Below are 19,130 nucleotides of genomic sequence, written 5' to 3'. Positions count from 1 at the left end.
TGGGCGGGGGGAGGCCTTATTCAGTCCTTCATATGAATTAACAACATGCCTCTTGAAGTTATTTTAAATCTAAGGTTTAACTTCTTACTGTTTCTTAAGTTGCAAGATCTACATTTGATAGGGTGAGAAAAGGACTTGCTTTACTTGGTAGAGGGTGTTATATGAAACTGTAATTTTAAGCAGATGGTTCTTCTCATTTCAACACTGGAAAAATACACAGTGTTGATACAAATTATCTTGATAGAGTCAATGGAAATTAGAGCACCAGGCAATACAGAAGAAATTATTGTGATTCCTGGTAGGGCTCAGTGGGTTCCCTTTCCTTACATCTATTTAGAGCACATACAGTTGAGCACATGACCATAACAATCAGTGGGAGCCATCACAGGTATGATAATCCATGCATCTTTAGTCCTCTTTAGAGTCCGTCTATAGTGGGGGCATTCCCAGGGGTGGAGCCAACTTTAGTCAGCTTCCTGTGGCCTTTTGATGCCTGGTATAATGGTTAGGAATAGTGGACTCTTATCTGGAGAACCGGGTTTGATTCCTTACTCCTCCACATGAGCGGCGGACTTTTATCTCATGAACTGGATTTGTTTCCCCACTCCTGCTTATGAAGCCTGCTGAGTGACCTTGGGCTAGTCACAGTTCTCTCAGAACATTCTCAGTCCCAACTACCTCACAAGGTGTCTGTTGTGGGGAGAGGAAGAGATGGATTTGTAAACTGCTTTGAGATCCCTTACAGGAAATAAAGGTGGGGTATAAATCCAAACTCTTCTTCTTGTGTGAAGCAGTCCATTGGGCTGCATAGGGGTTTCATGGTGGCCCAGGCTTTCTGCAGTTTTTCATGCTTCCCATGCTGCCTGAAACCCCTTTGGAGACACCTCCCATTTAATGCATTGCAGTGTAAAGGATAGGAAGAGACAATTGTGTAATTTTAGCATTGGGTTCTTTTTAATTAACAATAAAGTGGAAGGTATTCTTGACTGCCACTTACCTGCATGAGCAGACCTAATTAAGGAAGTGTTCGAGAGAGACCAGTTGGTGGAAAAGGCTTGTTCCTCATCCCTCTCACTGTAGCATCTCCTTTTAAAAAGCAAGTCGAAGAAGTTCACTTGGAGCAGTTCTTGGTGCAGTGAGGCAAGTGCTCTCTTCTCACTCATTACGGGATCCTAATTGTCAATATTTTAAAACTATGTCATTAATGTTAGGCATTTTGTGAGTGAAGGGGAGAAGAAAGGAAAATTAATATGTTGTAATGCTTCACTTGCCCCCAAACACAATTTCTGTAATTCAGTCAAAATTTAAGACATTTTAATTTAATATTTTGTTATCAAAGCGTATGGCTCTTTAACTGAACATTATCACTATTAAACCCTTGGGCAGTGGCGTAGTGCCATGGGGCAATAAGTATGATGCCCTGGGCGGAGCCATGGCAGAGGCGTGGCTGGGGTGTGGTGGGGCGTCCTGGGGTGGGTGGGTCAAATTGGAATATTTCTGCAAAGAGAAGAGCATGATCAAGTGGCTCAACGCAGATGTACTATTGCCTCTTACTGTACTCATGCTCATGTTACTAGAAGTTCCTTCCAAGCTCATGCATTCCTCCCTTTTCACCTCTTGCATGGGCATTACCTCCTACTTTTTAGTGTTGAAGCTAACTCTGAGTAGTGTGTCGTATTAACGGAGACCAGAGTCCAAGCTGCAGTTTGCCACCTTTTATGCACAGGCGCTAAGTGAGGTTTGGCATTAACCACACTTTAGTTAATGAAAATGATGAGTCTCAACTGGAAAGTAACAAAACAATAGCTGCAACTATTGAAGTTACATAACATGCTCAATTTTGAGGTATGAGGATGTCAAAATAAAGCACTTGAAAGCCCTGCTGAGCATTTGGTTAGCTTTTCCACTGGAACCAGTGACTAGCTTATGAATTAAGTGAAATGTTCAGAACAAGTGACATGATTCAGTTTGCCTTCATATGCTATAAAATATCTCTACAGAAGCACTCTGACAATTTTCAATAAAGATTCATCTTTCTCTTTGGGGTGAAATTGATTTTAGATAATTGCATTAGATAAAAGCAACTTCTGTGCTTCTTCATTGTCTTGGTAGGAAGCCTTCATTTTATATCTCTGTGTGAAATATGGAGAATAAGCATCTGATTTTGTATTGCCTCTGTTTGGAATGAACAATAAAACCTATCTATCGTTTCCAATTTTAGTGAGAATCAGCAATTGCAGCTTCTGTACCTGGAATGCATCCTCTCAGTGCTTGGTAGTTCCTCTCCTAGTATGCTCCACCACAAAGGATTCACTGACCTCATCTGGTAAATGTTCCTGCTTTGTATATTTCTTGAGAATAAACCAGCATTCCGTCTCAAACAAGCTAACTCTTTCAACTCTGTTTGAGCTGTTATTAAATATTATTTCTAGTTACCACAGTGTTTGCAGAAGGAAGGAAATGTTTTATTGTCATGGCAGCATATTTTGGGTGATTTGGTCCACCGTATTCAAGGACCTCTTCATGTTTGTACATTCTATTTGCTGTAGGACTTAGAGCAGTGGTGGCGAACCTTTGGCACTCCAGATGTTATGGACTACAATTCCCATCAGCCCCATGCCAGCATGGTCAATTGACCATGCTGGCAGGGGCTGATGGGAATTGTAGTCCATAACATCTGGAGTGCCAAAGGTTCGCCACCATGGACGTAGAGGCTACATCTGAACTGCTAAGAAACAACGTTGATTTCTGGTAGCTGGGCTGCAACAGCCCCTCCCTAAAACTACAACAGTGGAAGGCTTGTATGTTTTGACCTGGACCAACCTTTGAGAAAGCTCTGATGCTTCTAGTTGCAATGTGGCATAGCAGAGATCCCTCTCTGTGACTTACCAAGATGACAAAGTACCTTTAGAGATCTGGGATCTGGCAGCCAGTCTGTGTGGATGATCTGTGATACAACAGACCACACAGACCCCTATTTCTATCACTGAGAATGAGGATTTTGCTTAGCTAATCTAAAGTTCCAGCTGTCAGCTCTCCTCCAAACATACCCTTTCACAAATATGATTCAAATCTCTGCTGCCACCAACAGGTTGATATTAAGAGGTATACTTTCCTGGTAACCTGTAAATTTATCATCTGTTCAGATTCAAGAACCCTGTCTTTTCTTAAGGTGCAATGGAATTCTTTGAAATTCTCTTTGTTAGAGATATTTGTGGAATTCATTGGAAGTCTTTCTTGTTAGAGATATTTGTGACTTAGCAAGCTCTCCTTGCCAAGTCAGGGCTTGTCTCTGGTTGCAAAAACAAAGTAACTCCAATTTCAGAAAAAGAAAAAAATACCCTCAGTTGTATTGTTTACAAAACATGGAAGCACACTGTTGAACAGCAATATACAGCAGCAGCTGAGCAAAAGAAAATTAATAGGCTATCTATCTATCTATCTATCTATCTATCTATCTATCTATCATCTATCATCTATCTATCTATCTATCTATCTATCTATCTATCTATCTATCTATCTATCTATCTATCTATTTATTTATTTATTTAACATTTGAAGGCCACCTTTCTACCCAACAAGTTCCTCAAGGTGGTGAACAATCAAAACCATTAAAACAACTTTTAAAGTACATGTTATAAAAGCAATTAAAAACGATTAAAGAAAACAAATAAATTAGAAGAATCAGTGTGAGATCATCAAACAAAAAAGATAAGCCTTTACTAGCTGACGGAAGATAGTGGTTGACAGGAATAGAGAAATCTCCTTTTGTAGGGAACTCCATAACTTTAGTGCCATAAATGAGAAGGCCTGTCCTCTGGTTACCACCCGTTTAGAATCAGATAGCAAGATCCCCAAGTAGGACTCCTGAAGATGACTGAAGTGATTAAATAAATCCAAGGTTACCTGTGGTTTAGGAGTGCTTTTGGATCTTACTGCTGGATAATCAGGTAGCAGCTGTAGCAAGGAATATCTTAGATGTAGACTTTCCTGGGCAGAAAAAAATCTGACCACTGTGATGTATGCCCTGGTTACAAGATTAGATCACTGCAATGTTCTCTGTAGGAGCTGCCATTGAAAAGTGTTCAGAAATGTCAATTGATGCAGATTGCTGTAGCCATGAAATTGACAGGAATGGGTCATAAGATCTACATTACTTGAGTCTAGGTGCCTCTTCACTGGGCCCCAGTCTTTTTCCAGGTACAATTCAGGGTGATGGTGTTCACATGTAAAGTCCTATGAGAATTGGGACCATCATATCTGAAAGATCACCCACATACTTATCAATCTATCTGACCACCATAGTCATATTTTGAAGTTCTGCAGAGGGTCCCCCTGTCTTCTGAGATTAGGTGAGTGGCAACCAAGGAGAGGGCACAGGAAGACTTGTCTATCCCCTCCTATTACCATCTTCAAACCAGCTGGTGAAGACTTTTTTGTTTGGTTTGGTGTTTCATCAATGAACCCTCCTTCCTGTCCTATATTCTAATTGTTTTTATGGTTTCATATATTTATTTTAGGTTTAGATACAGAGGTGTATCATAGTGTTACACACTGTGTAACAGACTTCCCTCTGTGATACACCTCTGAAGATGCCAGACACAGATGCAGGCGAAACGTTAGGAACAAGATCCACCAGACCACGGCCACACAGCCCAGAAAACCTACCACAACCAGTTGAATCCGGTCGTGAAAGCCTTCTATATAAATACTTCCCTTTTTTGTCTTTCATAGGAAACAGCTGTGTCCAGCCCTCATAGTAATTCTGGGAAACCCAGTCCATGATAAAACAATCACTTCTGCTCACAGCAACGCCTGCCTTGAGACTGACTCTCCTTCCTCAGGGGTCTCTGATCATGGCCGAGGGTCAGGTTGCTCTTCAACTGCGCCTGCCCTTAGTAGTCCTGTTGCCCGCACAATCTATTACATTGCCACAGAATTAGTCCGATTAGTGGGCTCGATGGAATCCATGAAGCCAGTCCTGCAGTCTCTCTACCATCGTATGCTTCTGTATCCCCCACCTCAGCACCGAACTGAAGCTATCAAGATCATGAAAGAGGTGAGGCAACTTGAGAGAGTCTGTATGGTATAATTTTTCTTTAATTAACTATAACAAAATTTTGATATGTATTTGTAAAATGTTTTAATTACAGCTTATTTATGTTTATTGCTATTTATTAAAGGCAGTGTTTCTAAAATTATATCATATTCAAAGTACCAAGCAAAAAAAAATCATCGACAATGTTCATTTCCGTGGTTCATATCAAAATACTTGAGAAATGAAGACGTTGTCTGAGCTGGTAGTCTGGTGGTCTTTTCTGGGCAGCTTGTTTAAAAGTTCTGAATCTACCACTGAGATATCCTTTCCCTACAAAGTGACTCACAATATTTACCATAGACAGTGATGTGGAGCAGGCCACCTTTAGCCAGACTGAAGCTTATATGGCATTTGGTGCCTGGAATTGAGATCAGCAATATGAAGTTGGACAATGCATGCAGGGTAACGTGTGTTTAATATTATGACTTGAAAGCCTGCAAATTATCTACACATCTAGACCACATTTGATCATGGAATAAATCAGACCAGTCTAGAAGCATGTGTGATGGTAGCTGACAGCATCTTTAACTGATAAACTAAATATTAAACCAAACTTATGGAATTAGTTACTACCGTCAGGTTATCGCACAAAACATACCTAAGGTTTTTTCCCTACTGCATTTACTAAGTAACTGCAAGTACATGCTATTTTAAAAGAACTATCAGTGTACCTCCAGTGGCTTAGTTTATAGTATGTGTATTTGTTCATTTTAAATATATTTAAAAATTTATATTTTAAAAATATAATATATATATAAAATATATTTAAAAATAAATCTGAAAATATCTGCCCATCTTGCCCATGTTTCACTTTATACCACAATTGCTGCTGTTGGTATTCACATCTTCTTGGGGTCCTTTGCTTTTTACAATCTTCAAATAACCAAGAAGGAACACTGAAAAGTAAAAAGCCGCAGCTTAGCAATTAAACATGACAAGAATAGGACTCAGTGCATTCTGAGAATAAATGCATTTCAGCAAGCATCTTTGAAGGTGTAGGTGTCTTCTAAATTGGGATGAAAGCATGGCCTAATGATTTTACTATGTTATGGTATGCTTTATTCATTTTAATCTGTCTTTGTGTTTTACACACATTTTAGAATAATTTTCTTCCACAAGATTCTTAATTTATTTTTCCAAAAAAAGTATATAATAACCATAATCAGAATTTAAATTGAATAAGGCTGAAAGTGTTTTATACTGCTTTTTTGCCAATTGGTATCCACAATTACTGTAAATATGAAAATGGAAAAGCAATAACCCTCTTTGCAGCTACTTCACAACATGGTATTAACATATGAAAATGCCAGCAGAAAAAATATTCTTATTCACATTTCATTCTGTCTGGTTATATTTGCCAGAAGAACATGCATTCAACTGGTTGTTTATTCCACTTGCAATATTTGGTTCTGTCCATGTTGGCTGCTCTCAGAGCCTTCTCTATGATCATGGAGGACTATCCGTTGTATTGTGTGGTATTACCACTGTTTGGAGAATATTTTGACAGCTACCATGAATATACCCTACAGGCATCATGCAGTTCTTTTCTTAAAGCTTTACGATAAGACTGATGTCTTTTGAAAAGCATAAATAGTACTCTTTATGAACTCAAGCTAGTACAGTATGTGATCATGTAGGACTCTTAAAACCATATTGTATTATCTTACTTTAATATCAGTCTTGCTTGAACACATGAATGGATTCTCACTGATTAGGTTTAATTCACGGTCAGCAGAAATTTTGAAAAACTTTGTAATCAAAGGCTTGGATCCAAAGGTGTTTTTTTTGTTTGTGGTTTGTACTTATATTGTACTTTGTACTTATACTGACAGAAAAGGAGAAGACCACTTGTCACTGATTTCTCCCCTCCCCCTTTATAGCCCCACCCCCCCACTGATCTCTATGATCTGCAGATAGCAGTGGGTGGCAGAAAAGTCATTCCACTAATGCTTCCTAGGATCCCAGTCAAAATCTAAAGCCTCTTAAGATCTGCTTTGCTTTACAAGGTATAGTGTTAGATTATTTCTGTATGTCCTCAAACCAATCAACCCACTTAAAAATTCAAGATAATCTCAGTTGTGCATTCATTTGAGTTGCGTACAGTTTCTCTTATCTCATACAGACTTGCATTCTGTTTAGATGCTGGGTAGTCCTCAACGACTGTGTGATTTGGCATGCCCCTGCTTCTCTGAACCAGAATCCAGAAAAAGATCCATTTCAAAAAGGAAGTCCCATCTGGATCTTCTCAAACTGTATGTTCCATTACTATATTTTAAATGCATGTCTAGTAACTACTGAAGTTTTCAGCAAAGTAGGATGTCCTTATTTATGTATGGATACAGTGGAATGTACATAGCTGCAATTTGCATATATTTAACTTTTCTCTTCACTTAAGGGATAAATACCATAATAGGATATGGGTCATCAGTAGGCCCACAGCCAGAAAAAATTATTTGGTGGGGGAGCAAATTAGTATAGTGGTGGTCAGCCAATCATTATTTATTTTCTTTAGTATTTATTTATTTGTGCTTTATTATTTTTACCAGATTTGTACTTGAGACTCAAGGTGAATACATAGTATAAAGCAATGTAATTGAATACTGTAAGGGATCTCATAACCAATGCAATAGATATAGGGTTACAAAAACTAGAAAAGTGCAAAAATATTTCAGATATCCCATGAGACACACACACACACACACACACACACACACATCCTGCGTTTTAAATTAGGACACTTCTGTCCTGCTAACTGTTAATTCTGTTCTAACTGATTACATAGAGTACTCATATTTGGAAGATTTATGCAATGATTTGCACCTTTTTACCTCAGCTCCTTCCCTTGTTTACAGTACAGAATTTATCCATGAAAGACTCATGGATTTTCTACCAATTCTAGCGTTGCTTGGAGAGGCATGACAAATGATTGGTGGGGCCCAACCAGTGGTGGGATTCAATTAATTTAGCAACCGGTTCTCCCCCCTCCCCGCTGAGTGTCCCCCCACCCCTGCTGCCCCACTTACCTGGCTGCTGCAGAGGACCGTGGCTCACCCAGCTGGGGCCTTTTCCTCGGCCTTGGGCCCAGGTACGCGGCTGGATGGTGGTGGCGAGACCTTCCAGCAGGGGCGGGAAGGGACTTCCCGGCTGCATGGCCGGAAGTCCTTTCCCCCACTGGGGACCGTGCTGGCGTTGCCCAGCCAAGCTGGACGGCGCCAGCGAGATCCTCCAGCAGGGGAGGAAAGGGGCTTCACGGCTGCAATGCTGGGAGACCTTTCCCCCGCTGGGGATCGCACCGGTGTTGCCCAGCCAAGCTGGACGGCACCAGCAAGATTTTCCAGCAGGGGAGGGAAGGGGCTTCCTGGCTGCATGGCCGGGAGACCTTTCCCCCACTTGGGATCATGCCAGAGAGTTCTTTCAGTGGGGAAGAGGCCTCCCCAGCCATGTAGCAGGCCCCCGGCTTCAGGTCCAGCTGCACAGCCAGGAAGGCCTTTGTGCCATTTAGTGCCTCTGGATAATGCTGACATGATCCCCAGCCAGGGGAAGGTCTCCCAGCTGCACGGCTGGGCCCAAGGGGGAGGAAAAGGCCCCGGTTTGGCCATTTATGATCCCCTGCAGCATTCAGGTAAGTGGGCTGCGACGGAGTGCAGCAGTCGGCGGGAACCCTATGCTGCGGGTGGGGGGCCCTCCCCCTCCCCTGGGGTGGTGGGATGCAGCCGGTTCGGTGAAAGCTAACCGTAGCTACCAGTTCTACCAAACTGGTGCGAACCGGCTAAATCCCACCTCTAGGCCCAGCCCCCTTTTGCACCACCGTAACTACAGGCCTGGTTACTAGATATCAGCACAATATTGTGAAATATTTAATATGCTTAATGTGAATAACACAATAGCATGGATATGTAAAATAAAATACATGATAACATAAAAAACAGAATTTAAAATCACATTTCAGGAGTGGTAGTAAATAAAACAGTCTTCAACTGTCTCCTATAAACTGAAAGTAAAGTGGTCAGGTGCACCTTCCTGAGGAGGTTATACTTTAATCATGGGGCTGCCACTGAAAAGGCCTTCTCTTGTGTATTCAGCAAATGAGTGTCATTGATTGATAGAACAGTCAGATATTCTGAAGATGCCAGCCATAGATCCAGGCGAAACATCAGAAGAAAATGCTACTGGAACACGACCATAAAACCCGGAATGCCCACAACACCCCAGTCAGGAGGGGCTTTCCCTGTTATCATAATTTGTAGGCAGGAATATATGAGAGGTAATGGTCCTTCAATCCATGTGGAGCTTTAAATGTCAGCAACAACACCTTTAATGCAAACTGGAACTGGATTGGTAGCCAGTATAATTGCTGTAATATTGTGGCCACAAGTTCCAGCAGTTTAGCCACAGTTTCCTGCACTAGCTCAGCCTCCCAACACTTTTCAGGAGTAACCCCAAGTAGAGCACATTGCAGTAGCCCAGTCTAGATGTAACAAAGGATCACTGTGGCTAGATCTGACTGAGCAAGGAACACAGCCTATGCACAAGTACTCTGAACCACCATATCCACCAGGTTTTCCAAGATGACCACTGTGTTGAATAGCACTCTGAAGCTGCAAACCTGGGTTTTCAAGGGGAGTATAACCCCATCCAAGCAGAAAGATCTACCTGGTTTACTAACCCAGAGCCTCTCTGCCTTGTGAGGATTAAGTTTCAGCTTGTTAACTCCCATCCAATCTATTACTGACTCCAAGCACCGGTTCAGAACATCAACAGCATCCTCTGAATTAGGTGGGAAAAACTGAACCCTGCGTAACCCAACAAGCCAACGTATGTGGGGCAGAGCAGGAATTCCCTAGTCACCATTCCAGAGTGACCTCCCAGGTAGGGTTTGAACCACCCTAACACAGTACCCCTGAGTCCCAGTGCCAAGCTCATATGATACTATGGTCAGTAATACTGAAGGCTATTGAGAGATCAAATCCCCCCCGTCTGGCTCTCAGTAGAGATCATCAACCAAAGCAGGCCTGTTCCAAAACTTGGCCTGATGCCATACTAAAATGGGTCCAGAAAATCTGTCTCTTCCAAGAACCCCTGGAACTGCGAAGCAGTCACCCATTCTAGCATCACGTCCAAGAATGGAGGATTGGACACTGACAAGAAGTTCTCCACCATAGTAGGATTTAGGAAGGGTGTTTTTTTTCCAAAATAAATCTAATCACTATCTCCTTGAGCACAGGCAGCACAGCTCCCACTCTCAAAGAAGCATTTACCACAACTCTTGGCCAGCCCTGGTAGCTTTTATCAGCCAGGAGGGTCGAGGGTCACGAACATAGGTGGTAGGTCTCATCTCTCCAAGGATCTTGTCTACATCTTTGGGCTCCACAAGCTGACAGGAATACATATAAACTGGACAAGCAGATGTCAAAGGCACATAAACTGAAAACGCATTGAAGAAGCAGGGAAAATCTTAATTCCAATTTAGTAAGATTTTGTTTCTGGAACTATGTCAGAGATCATTATGATCCAGCATTCTTAACACAGTCTACTACTTTAAAAGAGCAGGGATCAACATGGAAATACCTTGTCCTATTGTTAGGATCAGGTTGGGGCTATTGTTCTCCAGCAGACAGCCTGTGTGATCAATTGGTAGAGCAAGGCCTTGATCTCAAGAAAGGCCAGAATGAGGATGTGAGCTGAAACCTGAAGTACCAAAGGCAGAGATGGTAATGTCCTGTTGAATAAGCAAATGTCAGGCTTCTCTCACTACTGAATAGTGATGTCATCCAATTACAGCTGATTAGCAAAAACAAAGGAGGCACATATTTGTCCTTCAATGTACTAGTAATGCTTCTGTGTTCAAGGATTTGCATTCCAGCAAAAAGAATAAAAGGTTTGTATGTGTGTGTGTGTTTATATCCTAGTATCCTGGATGGGATGACTGAAGCTTGCATCAAAGGTGGAATTGAAGCATGCTACGCCTCGGTATCTTGTGCTTGTGCCCTTCTTGGAACTTTAGATGAGTTAAGTCAAGGAAAAGGCTTGAATGAAGAGCAGATCCATTTGCTTCTCCGACGTTTAGAAGAGTTAAAAGATGGGGCTGAAACAAGCAGAGATTCCATGGAGATCAACGATGCCGATTTTAGGTGGCAAAGACGTATCCTGTCATCGGAACATACTCCCTGGGATGCAGGCAATGAAAAAAGTCCTGATATTAGCATTAGTGTTACCACAGACACTGGCCAAACTACTTTGGAGGGGGATTTGGGACAGACTACTCCGGAAGATAATTCTGAAATTCGTAAAAATTCACTGCAATCACCAGGTGGACAAGTGGGTAAAGAGATTCGTTATAAAGAGCCAGAATCGGAAACTGTCGATCAGCCGGATGTTGTTCAACGGAGCCATATGGTTGTTTATCCAGACATAACTAATTTTCTTTCAGTTGATTGCAGGGCACGTTCCTGTGGATCCAGATACAGCGAGAGTAATTTCAGTGTTGATGACCAGGATCTTTCCAGGACTGAATTTGACTCATGTGACCAATATTCCATGGCAGCAGAGAAGGATTCTGGGAGATCAGATGTCTCAGACATTGGCTCAGACAACTGTTCATTGGCTGATGAAGAGCAGACCCCAAGAGACTGTCCAGGTCACAAGTCTTTACGAACTGCTGCCCTTTCTTTGAAACTTCTGAAGAACCAGGAAGCAGATCAGCAGAGTGCCAGGTTGTTTATCCAGTCCCTTGAAACTCTTCTTCCTCAATTAATAGCTCTTCCTAGTGTTGAAGAAGTGGATTTGGCCCTTCAGAACTTTTCTTCAACTTTTTGTTCAGGTTGGTGAGCTGGTTGTTTGGTTCAGTGTTAATGTTAAATTAATAGCATCTCTTTATTGAAGGGAATAGGTATAGTTTTTACACTGTGTTTTAAAAAGTTAGCATCCTGACTGATGTGCAGCCTTATGGATTAGTTCTGTAAAATAAGGAGCTCATCCCACTTTATTTTTCTCTGTTCAAGAAAATAATACATGCTTGAAAAAATGTGCCAGAAATGGGAATCTATTTGCAGGAGATATACACAAACAGGATATCATCCCATGTGAGATAAGTTTTGTTGTGGCAGAGTGTGATTGACTCAAGATTATGCAGAGGCCTTCATGATTGACAAGGGATCAGAACTCAAGGGAATTTCATTAATCCAATGGTCAAACTACATGTAACAGTTTGTAGCATTTGTATATCCGTCCCCCCCCCCCCACCAAATGGCTTTGACTGAGACTGTCAGATGTCCGGAGCTAAGGTAATCATTTCCCAAGCATGTGGGACACCAGTTTTGATCAGAACCATTGTGTGTGAGGAGAAAGGGTTTCAGCCTTCCTCCCCTCACCATTTTCCCAACCTGCAGCAGCTCTTGAGGGATCCTATTTACTCTCTTGGAAAGCTGAATGTGTATCTCCCTCTCTTCCCCAGAGTGGGTGGGCCATGACCAGATGATGGGTCCCCTCCCTTCCCTCCCCATAGAGTGCATGGACCATGACATGCATGGATACATATTAGGAAGCTGAATGTCAAGGATGTAGGTAAGGGGGTTCTCTGGTTCAAACCCCCCCATTACATGTCTAAAGCTCTGCCCCCTGTTTGGGTTTTTTTGTATTTGTTAGTGTTTTTCCGGCTTTTGGCCTGCAGGGGGTGCATTTTAGCATAGGGTTAGGACCTGTGTTCTCCAGTGATACTCAGGAATCCATAATTCCCATCAGCTTCTCACCAGCATGGCCAATTGGCCATGCTGATAGAGGCTGATGGGAATTGTAGTTCCTGAACATCTGGAGAGCCGCAGGTTCCCTACCCCTGGGCTAGCAGCACCACAATTTCAGGGACTTTTCAGGAGACTCTCCTGATGACACCATCCATGTTTGGTGAGGTTTGGTTCAGGGGGTCCAAAGTTATGGACTCTCAAAGGGGGTGCCCCATCCCCCATTGTTTCCAATGGGAGCTAATAGAAGATGGGGGCTACACCTTTGAGGGTCTTTGGACCCCCTGAACCAAACTCTGGACCCCCTGAACCAAACTTCACCAAACCTGGATGGTATCATCAGGAGAGTCTCCTAAAAATACCCTGAAAGCTTAGTGCTGCTAGCTTAACAATTGCACCCCTGACAGCAGACACCCCCCAAATTTCCCCAGATTCTCCTTTTAAATTGGCATGGATTTTAAAGGGAGAATCTGAGGTCCCCAGTTTAAACATTGAAAGTGATGCTGTTTCAAGGTGGGGGATAATCTACCCCAAAACAGCATCATTTTCAATGTTGTTTTAACTGGGGACTCCAGATTCTCCCTTTAAGGTGAATTTAAAAGGAGAATTTGGGCTCTCTAGTTTAAACATCATTGAAAGTGATGCTGTTTGAGAGTGGATTCCAGCATCACAGCGGCCACCATGGGGGGAGCGCAAAACTCAGATTTTGCAAGGGCTTCATTTTCCCTAGCTACACCTCTGCCCAGAGGGGAGGGCAGAAGGGACTGCTGGCTGCTGGCTGGGAGCCCAGCCAGAGGGGAAGCGGGCAGGCAGGGGAGTCTGCTATCCCTGGCCTCAGAGAGCTGCTTTTATAAGCACTGAGGCTGGGGGCAGGGCTTGGGGAAGCATGGCCACACCCCCAGGGGTGGGGGTGGGGCCTCACCTCGAACACCCCCATAAAAATCTATACGTGCGTCACTGCTGCACGTGTATCCACATAGCCCCCCCCCACACACACACACACACACATATACACGGTAAATAACATTCCCTGGGGCAATTTTAAATCAGGAAAATGGAGCTGGGAAAGGCTGAAGGCCATTCTCCAGGGTCCCAAACCAAACAGGGGCACCTCACACTTGGGAAATATGTTCCCTCACACTTGATGTCCCTCATTCAAAGTCAGGTTGAGGGAACCCTGACAGTAAATGTAACAAAACTGTTTGTGTTGTTTAACTGCTGGCCTATCACTATACATACTGGTAATTGTATTGCTGACAGTAACTTTTTTTTCATCTAAAACTGGGCAGTCTGTAATGGAAATGTGAAAGACAATTTAATGTTACAGAAAACAGAATTATTTATGTCTAATAAAGGTTTATTGTACTGTACTGTTACAGAAAAGTTGGTTACAATTTACCTGTTTTAATGAGTACAATTTCTGAAAAATTGTTCTTGATTGACTGATAGCACATTCCTTAGGCCAAAAACCATTAGCATTTAGGAAGCCAACCAAGCATTATGCTGGGGTATCCTGGAGTAATGCCAGAGTATCCCCATGTTGCCATGGCTGGCCACAGAATGAGGCTACCCAGCGAAGTATCTAGTGCACAGTGGTTGTTCCATCTCTGTTTGTCAGGTATGATGCACTCTCCAGGATTTGAAGGGAATACTGGCTTCAGCTTCCAGGCACTGATGAATGCAGACAGTCTCTACATGGTTTCTCCCTACATTCTTCTGCTTAATCTGAAGCTGTCCAATGCAGATTACTACCGAAAGAAGCCTGCCCAATGCCCTGTGTCAATAGTAAGTGGATATAGAGCACAGAAAAAGATTTTGCCATCAACTGTGCCTGAAGCCATTGTTTATTATGATGAACATGTCATATTTGGATATACCTTGAATTTTTGCTGCTGCTCTGTTAACGCACAGTTTACTGAATCATGCTTTACAACCATAAGTTTAAATCATTGTAACTAAGTTAAGGATCGACTTTCAGATAGGCTTGAAATAGACTCATGAAGGGAGGAGAAGTGATCCCAGTTTATACCCATCACAAACATAGATATGGTCATGATGTGTTTAAATTGGAAATGGTTATTATAGTCATATTAATGTTTCCAGTGTGTTAATTACATAGCCCACAGTTTCATAATTGGGAAAGATGTGAAGACACAATAGTCACAGGAGGACATAACTATTTTGGTAACAAGAAATGTCATGCAGTAATTCTCCTTAGAAACAATTTTTTCTGTTAGAAAATAGGATACTATCTGAGTCAGGCTTATTTTAATTGCTACATAAATGTAGATTAATTAAAGCTTTTGGGATCTCTTTGATCAAGTAGTCTCAGTGCCTGCAAGGGTTTGAGATTTTTCATTTATAAATGTTTCAAGAACTTATATGTGGGAATTCTTTCATTGACTGTGCTGGAAGTGAAATACCTCTGTACGCTAATAGGTGTAAGAGGACAAAGTGACTTGATCTTACCTTCATGTTTAGAGTTCTCTGAGGAAAAACATCACTTCCTGATTAAGTGTTGTCTTCAATTTTGTAGAAGGAATTTATGAAGCAGGTCCAGTCCAGTGGAGTATTGATGGTGTTTTCTCAGGCTTGGGTTGAAGAACTTTACCACCAGGTACTGGAGAGAAATCTTCTTGGAGAGGCCGGTTATTGGGGAAGTCCTGAAGAACACAGACTTCCACTTATCACCATGCTAACTGGTCAGTTTTATATAGTCATTCAAATATGTAGTGTAGAAAAATGTACACCATCAACTAAATGCATTGTGATAGCACCCAAAATATTAGAAATGAATGTCACAGGTGTTTTCTTTTCAGGAAAAATATTGACATTACATCCTCCTCCTACTGGGGAACTTACTCTTTAGTCAACAGTTGGCACATGGCAAGGTTGTAGTGTGCTTGTTTAGTCATCATACCAAAATGCCTTAGTTTGCAAGTCCACCTTACTTCTCTCATTCAGAAACTGGATTGTTGCCTCATATTTAACATGAACTAATAGAATGTGCACTGACCTGGATAGTCTAGGACAGTGGTGGCGAACCTATGGCACTCTAGAAGTTCATGGACTACAATTCCCATCAGCCCCTGCCAATGTAGTCCATGAACATCTGGAGTGCCACCACGGGTCCAGGAGAACCCAATCTCCTCATGTCTCAGAAGTGAAATAGGGTCAGCCCTGGTTAATATTTGGATGGGAGACCACCCAGGAACACCAGGGTTGCTGTGCAGAGGCAGGCAATGGCAAGCCACCTCTGAACACCTGTTGACCAGAAGATCCTACGAGTTTGCCATAAGTTTGTTGTAACTTGACAGCAAAAAAAATTAACTTAGATAGTGATTTTGGAAAGGTTTTCTGCACTTGGTCTGAAGTGGTTACTTTCTTGCTCTAGTTTGGACTGTTATCTCCCTAGATAGGATTTCTGTTTTACAGATAAAAATGCTGTCTGGAATTCTCAGATACATTTTGGAACTCGAATGGTCATTGGCATACATCTTCAACTAACCTTTGACAGCACCATAAAATCCCTATCCCTCACAATAGAATTTAATGTTAGAACAAACATCCAATTTTCTCCTTTTAACAATGTTTCTCAGTTCTCAGTGACTGTTGTGTTTGTCAGAGACATTAAATTGTTTTCAGTTTGTGTAGCAGGTTTAAAAATTCCAAGCTGTTATGCAGATTTACTGCATTACTAGCAAACCTGCGTTGCTTAGGAAAATGAATCTTGTGCAAATAAATAACTTTCTTCCAAGTGAGGGCTGATTGACATGTTGCAAAGCCCACTATGGCCACCACAAGGACAAAGATGTACACGATGAGTTCCCCCACTGGAATCTTAATTCCCTGGTGCACATGGGCCTGATTAAGATCAGGGCTTCCCCACATGCATAGAAGGGGATTGAGCCTCCCTCCTCCATCTTTTTCCTGACCTGAAGTTGTCCCAGTGAGTTGTTATTTCCCCACTAGGAAAAATTACATGGATTGATAGCTTAAAATAAGTTTCCCCAAGAGGCAAATAGCTGTTTCCCGGGACTGTGTCAGGTTGGGAAAACTTCACTGAGTGGGGAAGGCTCAATCCCCTGTCTCCATGAGCTATGGTCACAGTCTGAATCAGGACCTCATACAGCCAGGAATTAAGTTCCCAATGGGGAACTCCCAAAACATGTCTGTCCAAAGTCCACCTGGGAGACATGTGGACTTTGTAAGCGTGAACTGGCCTGAGAGCATTTACATTCTCTATTTCTTTTTCTCCTTGAATCCCTTGCAGGACCATCAGTTGGCTTTAGTGACTAAAATTGAGATTCTATTTTTCAACAGAGTAGTCACTGGACTTCTGGAACTGATTTAGTTTGATGTCTCTGCCTAAGTCCTCACAGAGCTCAGTCATGTTGTTCACACAGTGATTTGCAGCATGAAGTAACGATGTACACATGTGAAACAGCAGTCTTATCAGATACCACAAACAGGATGGTGATATCATGCACTACTTCACACATAGTACTTCAAAATGAAAGCATTTCACATATTCAACTCCAAGTAACCAAGTAATGAGATACTGAGTAAAACACATATCTTTGGAGTCAGGTTTCAGGTGTCTTTTTCTTATTCTCATGCTGCTGCTGTTGTTTTTTTTCCTTTCAGACATTGATGGTTTGGGAAGTAGTACAATAGGTGGGCAGCTGATGGCTTCTGCATCTACCCAGTCTCCTCTCACCCAGAACTTGAAGCCAGACAATGCAGTAGTGGCCGGTAAGTTATCGCTTTACTGTGGATGTGGATGATGATCCACATCTGCATGCATCAAAGCATTCGATTATTTTGAAAGGCTACTGACAATTTTTTTCCCCACATTGAATCTCACCTCCCAATTCTCTTTTTCATGGCCAGGGATCTAGGATCGTGTTTTTCTATTATTACGTTCCAGAAATCACATGACTTTACTGGGTGGGTCATCTTTATGGTTGATAAAAATTTATACTTTGTGGGAAAGGTTGCTTAGTTTAGGTATGCATTCTAACATAAGCATTGTAGTATCTTGATAAAATGAAATCAAATGCATTAAAAAAACAATGCATGTTCATAATTTTCAGATGCTCATTTTTACAATGTATGCTGCTTTTGTTGTTCATGCTTATGTGAACCTCATGCCTAATTCTTGCAATTTTTGACTAGACAGATCATTTTAAACAGCTGGCTTACAACTTTTCTGAAGAGTCACACATTGCAAAGCTACCAAGTGTTATTAGTTTTGTGTTGATAATGTTGTTATTATTAGGTTATTTATGTCTATTTCCATTTTCTTCTGTCTAAACCTTCTATGAATGTTGTTATATTCATGGCTTTGATAAATTATTATTATCGAGTAGGTTATTGTGACCCCCCCCCTTTATAATAATAAAGAAAAATCAAGAAATTGTCAGAAATTATGGGGGGGGGGGTTACCAGATAAAATGTATTCTTGTGGTTTGTTCTGAATTCTGTTTCAAAACTTTGACAAATATAGTTGGTTGAATCCAGAGGAAGGATTTCACTAGGACCACAGATCTTACAGCTTTCCCTGCCCCCCAGCAGTCCTTTCCAATCCCCAGGAGAATTTATTCCCATGGCCACAAGACTCTCATGGCATAATAGCCACATTGGTTGGGATACAGTGTAGGGGAGGGGGGGGGGTTAATGATCACTCTGTTCTCCTGTTTCCCTCAATGGCACTTCATTTATGGAAGAAGTAAATGGAAGTGATTTTGTCTCCTTCACCAGAGCGTCTTTTCAATTATCATGGAGATGGAAAGGTGGAGGACAAAAATCCATGTCTGTCAGCACTTTCTGATGATCCAACCAAGTATGTTTGTATTGGGTGGGGAAGAGACATTTTCTGAATACCTAAGAGCTCCTGCCCACTCCAGATACCTATAGTATAAGATCAGCTTTTTTGAAACACCTATTTTAAACTGGGCCAAAACTGACTCTATTTCCCAAAAGATAACAATGCTTGAATTTCTGGGTGAACTAAGGAGCTGACTGGGCCATCTCTTTTTTCTGCCTCCTTTAGGTGTTGCTTTTGCCCGATACCTGCTAATTGGTTGTTGGAAAAACTTGATTGATACCTTATCAACACCTCTGACCGGTCGAATGGCAGGGAGCTCTAAAGGACTGGCATTCATTCTTGGAGCTGAAGGAGTCAAGGAGCAGAATCAGAAAGAGAAAGATGCCATCTGCATGAGCCTGGATGGACTGAGGAAGGCAGCCCGACTCAGCTGTGCTTTAGGTATAGTCAACAATATGGGCTGCAT

General features: G+C 41.9%; 1 protein-coding gene across 2 annotated transcripts in view; it reads left to right on the top strand.

The window, feature by feature from the left end:
- ARFGEF3 (ARFGEF family member 3) overlaps positions 1-19,130 on the top strand; it is a 91,795-nt gene that overhangs the window by 36,955 nt on the left and 35,710 nt on the right. For both annotated transcript variants that reach the window (XM_048489747.1, XM_048489739.1), the window contains exons 9-16: positions 2,222-2,326; positions 4,735-5,059; positions 7,238-7,350; positions 11,008-11,918; positions 14,453-14,619; positions 15,371-15,536; positions 17,482-17,589; positions 18,890-19,105. In XM_048489747.1, the coding sequence (XP_048345704.1) occupies positions 2,222-2,326; positions 4,735-5,059; positions 7,238-7,350; positions 11,008-11,918; positions 14,453-14,619; positions 15,371-15,536; positions 17,482-17,589; positions 18,890-19,105 (2,111 nt within the window). The remainder of the gene's footprint in view (positions 1-2,221; positions 2,327-4,734; positions 5,060-7,237; positions 7,351-11,007; positions 11,919-14,452; positions 14,620-15,370; positions 15,537-17,481; positions 17,590-18,889; positions 19,106-19,130) is intronic.

Source organism: Sphaerodactylus townsendi, linkage group LG01 (genome assembly GCF_021028975.2).
Source record: "Sphaerodactylus townsendi isolate TG3544 linkage group LG01, MPM_Stown_v2.3, whole genome shotgun sequence".
Lineage (NCBI taxonomy): Eukaryota > Metazoa > Chordata > Lepidosauria > Squamata > Sphaerodactylidae > Sphaerodactylus > Sphaerodactylus townsendi.
The sequence above is the reverse complement of the archived record's forward strand: the minus strand, read 5'-3'. Positions and strand labels throughout refer to the sequence as shown.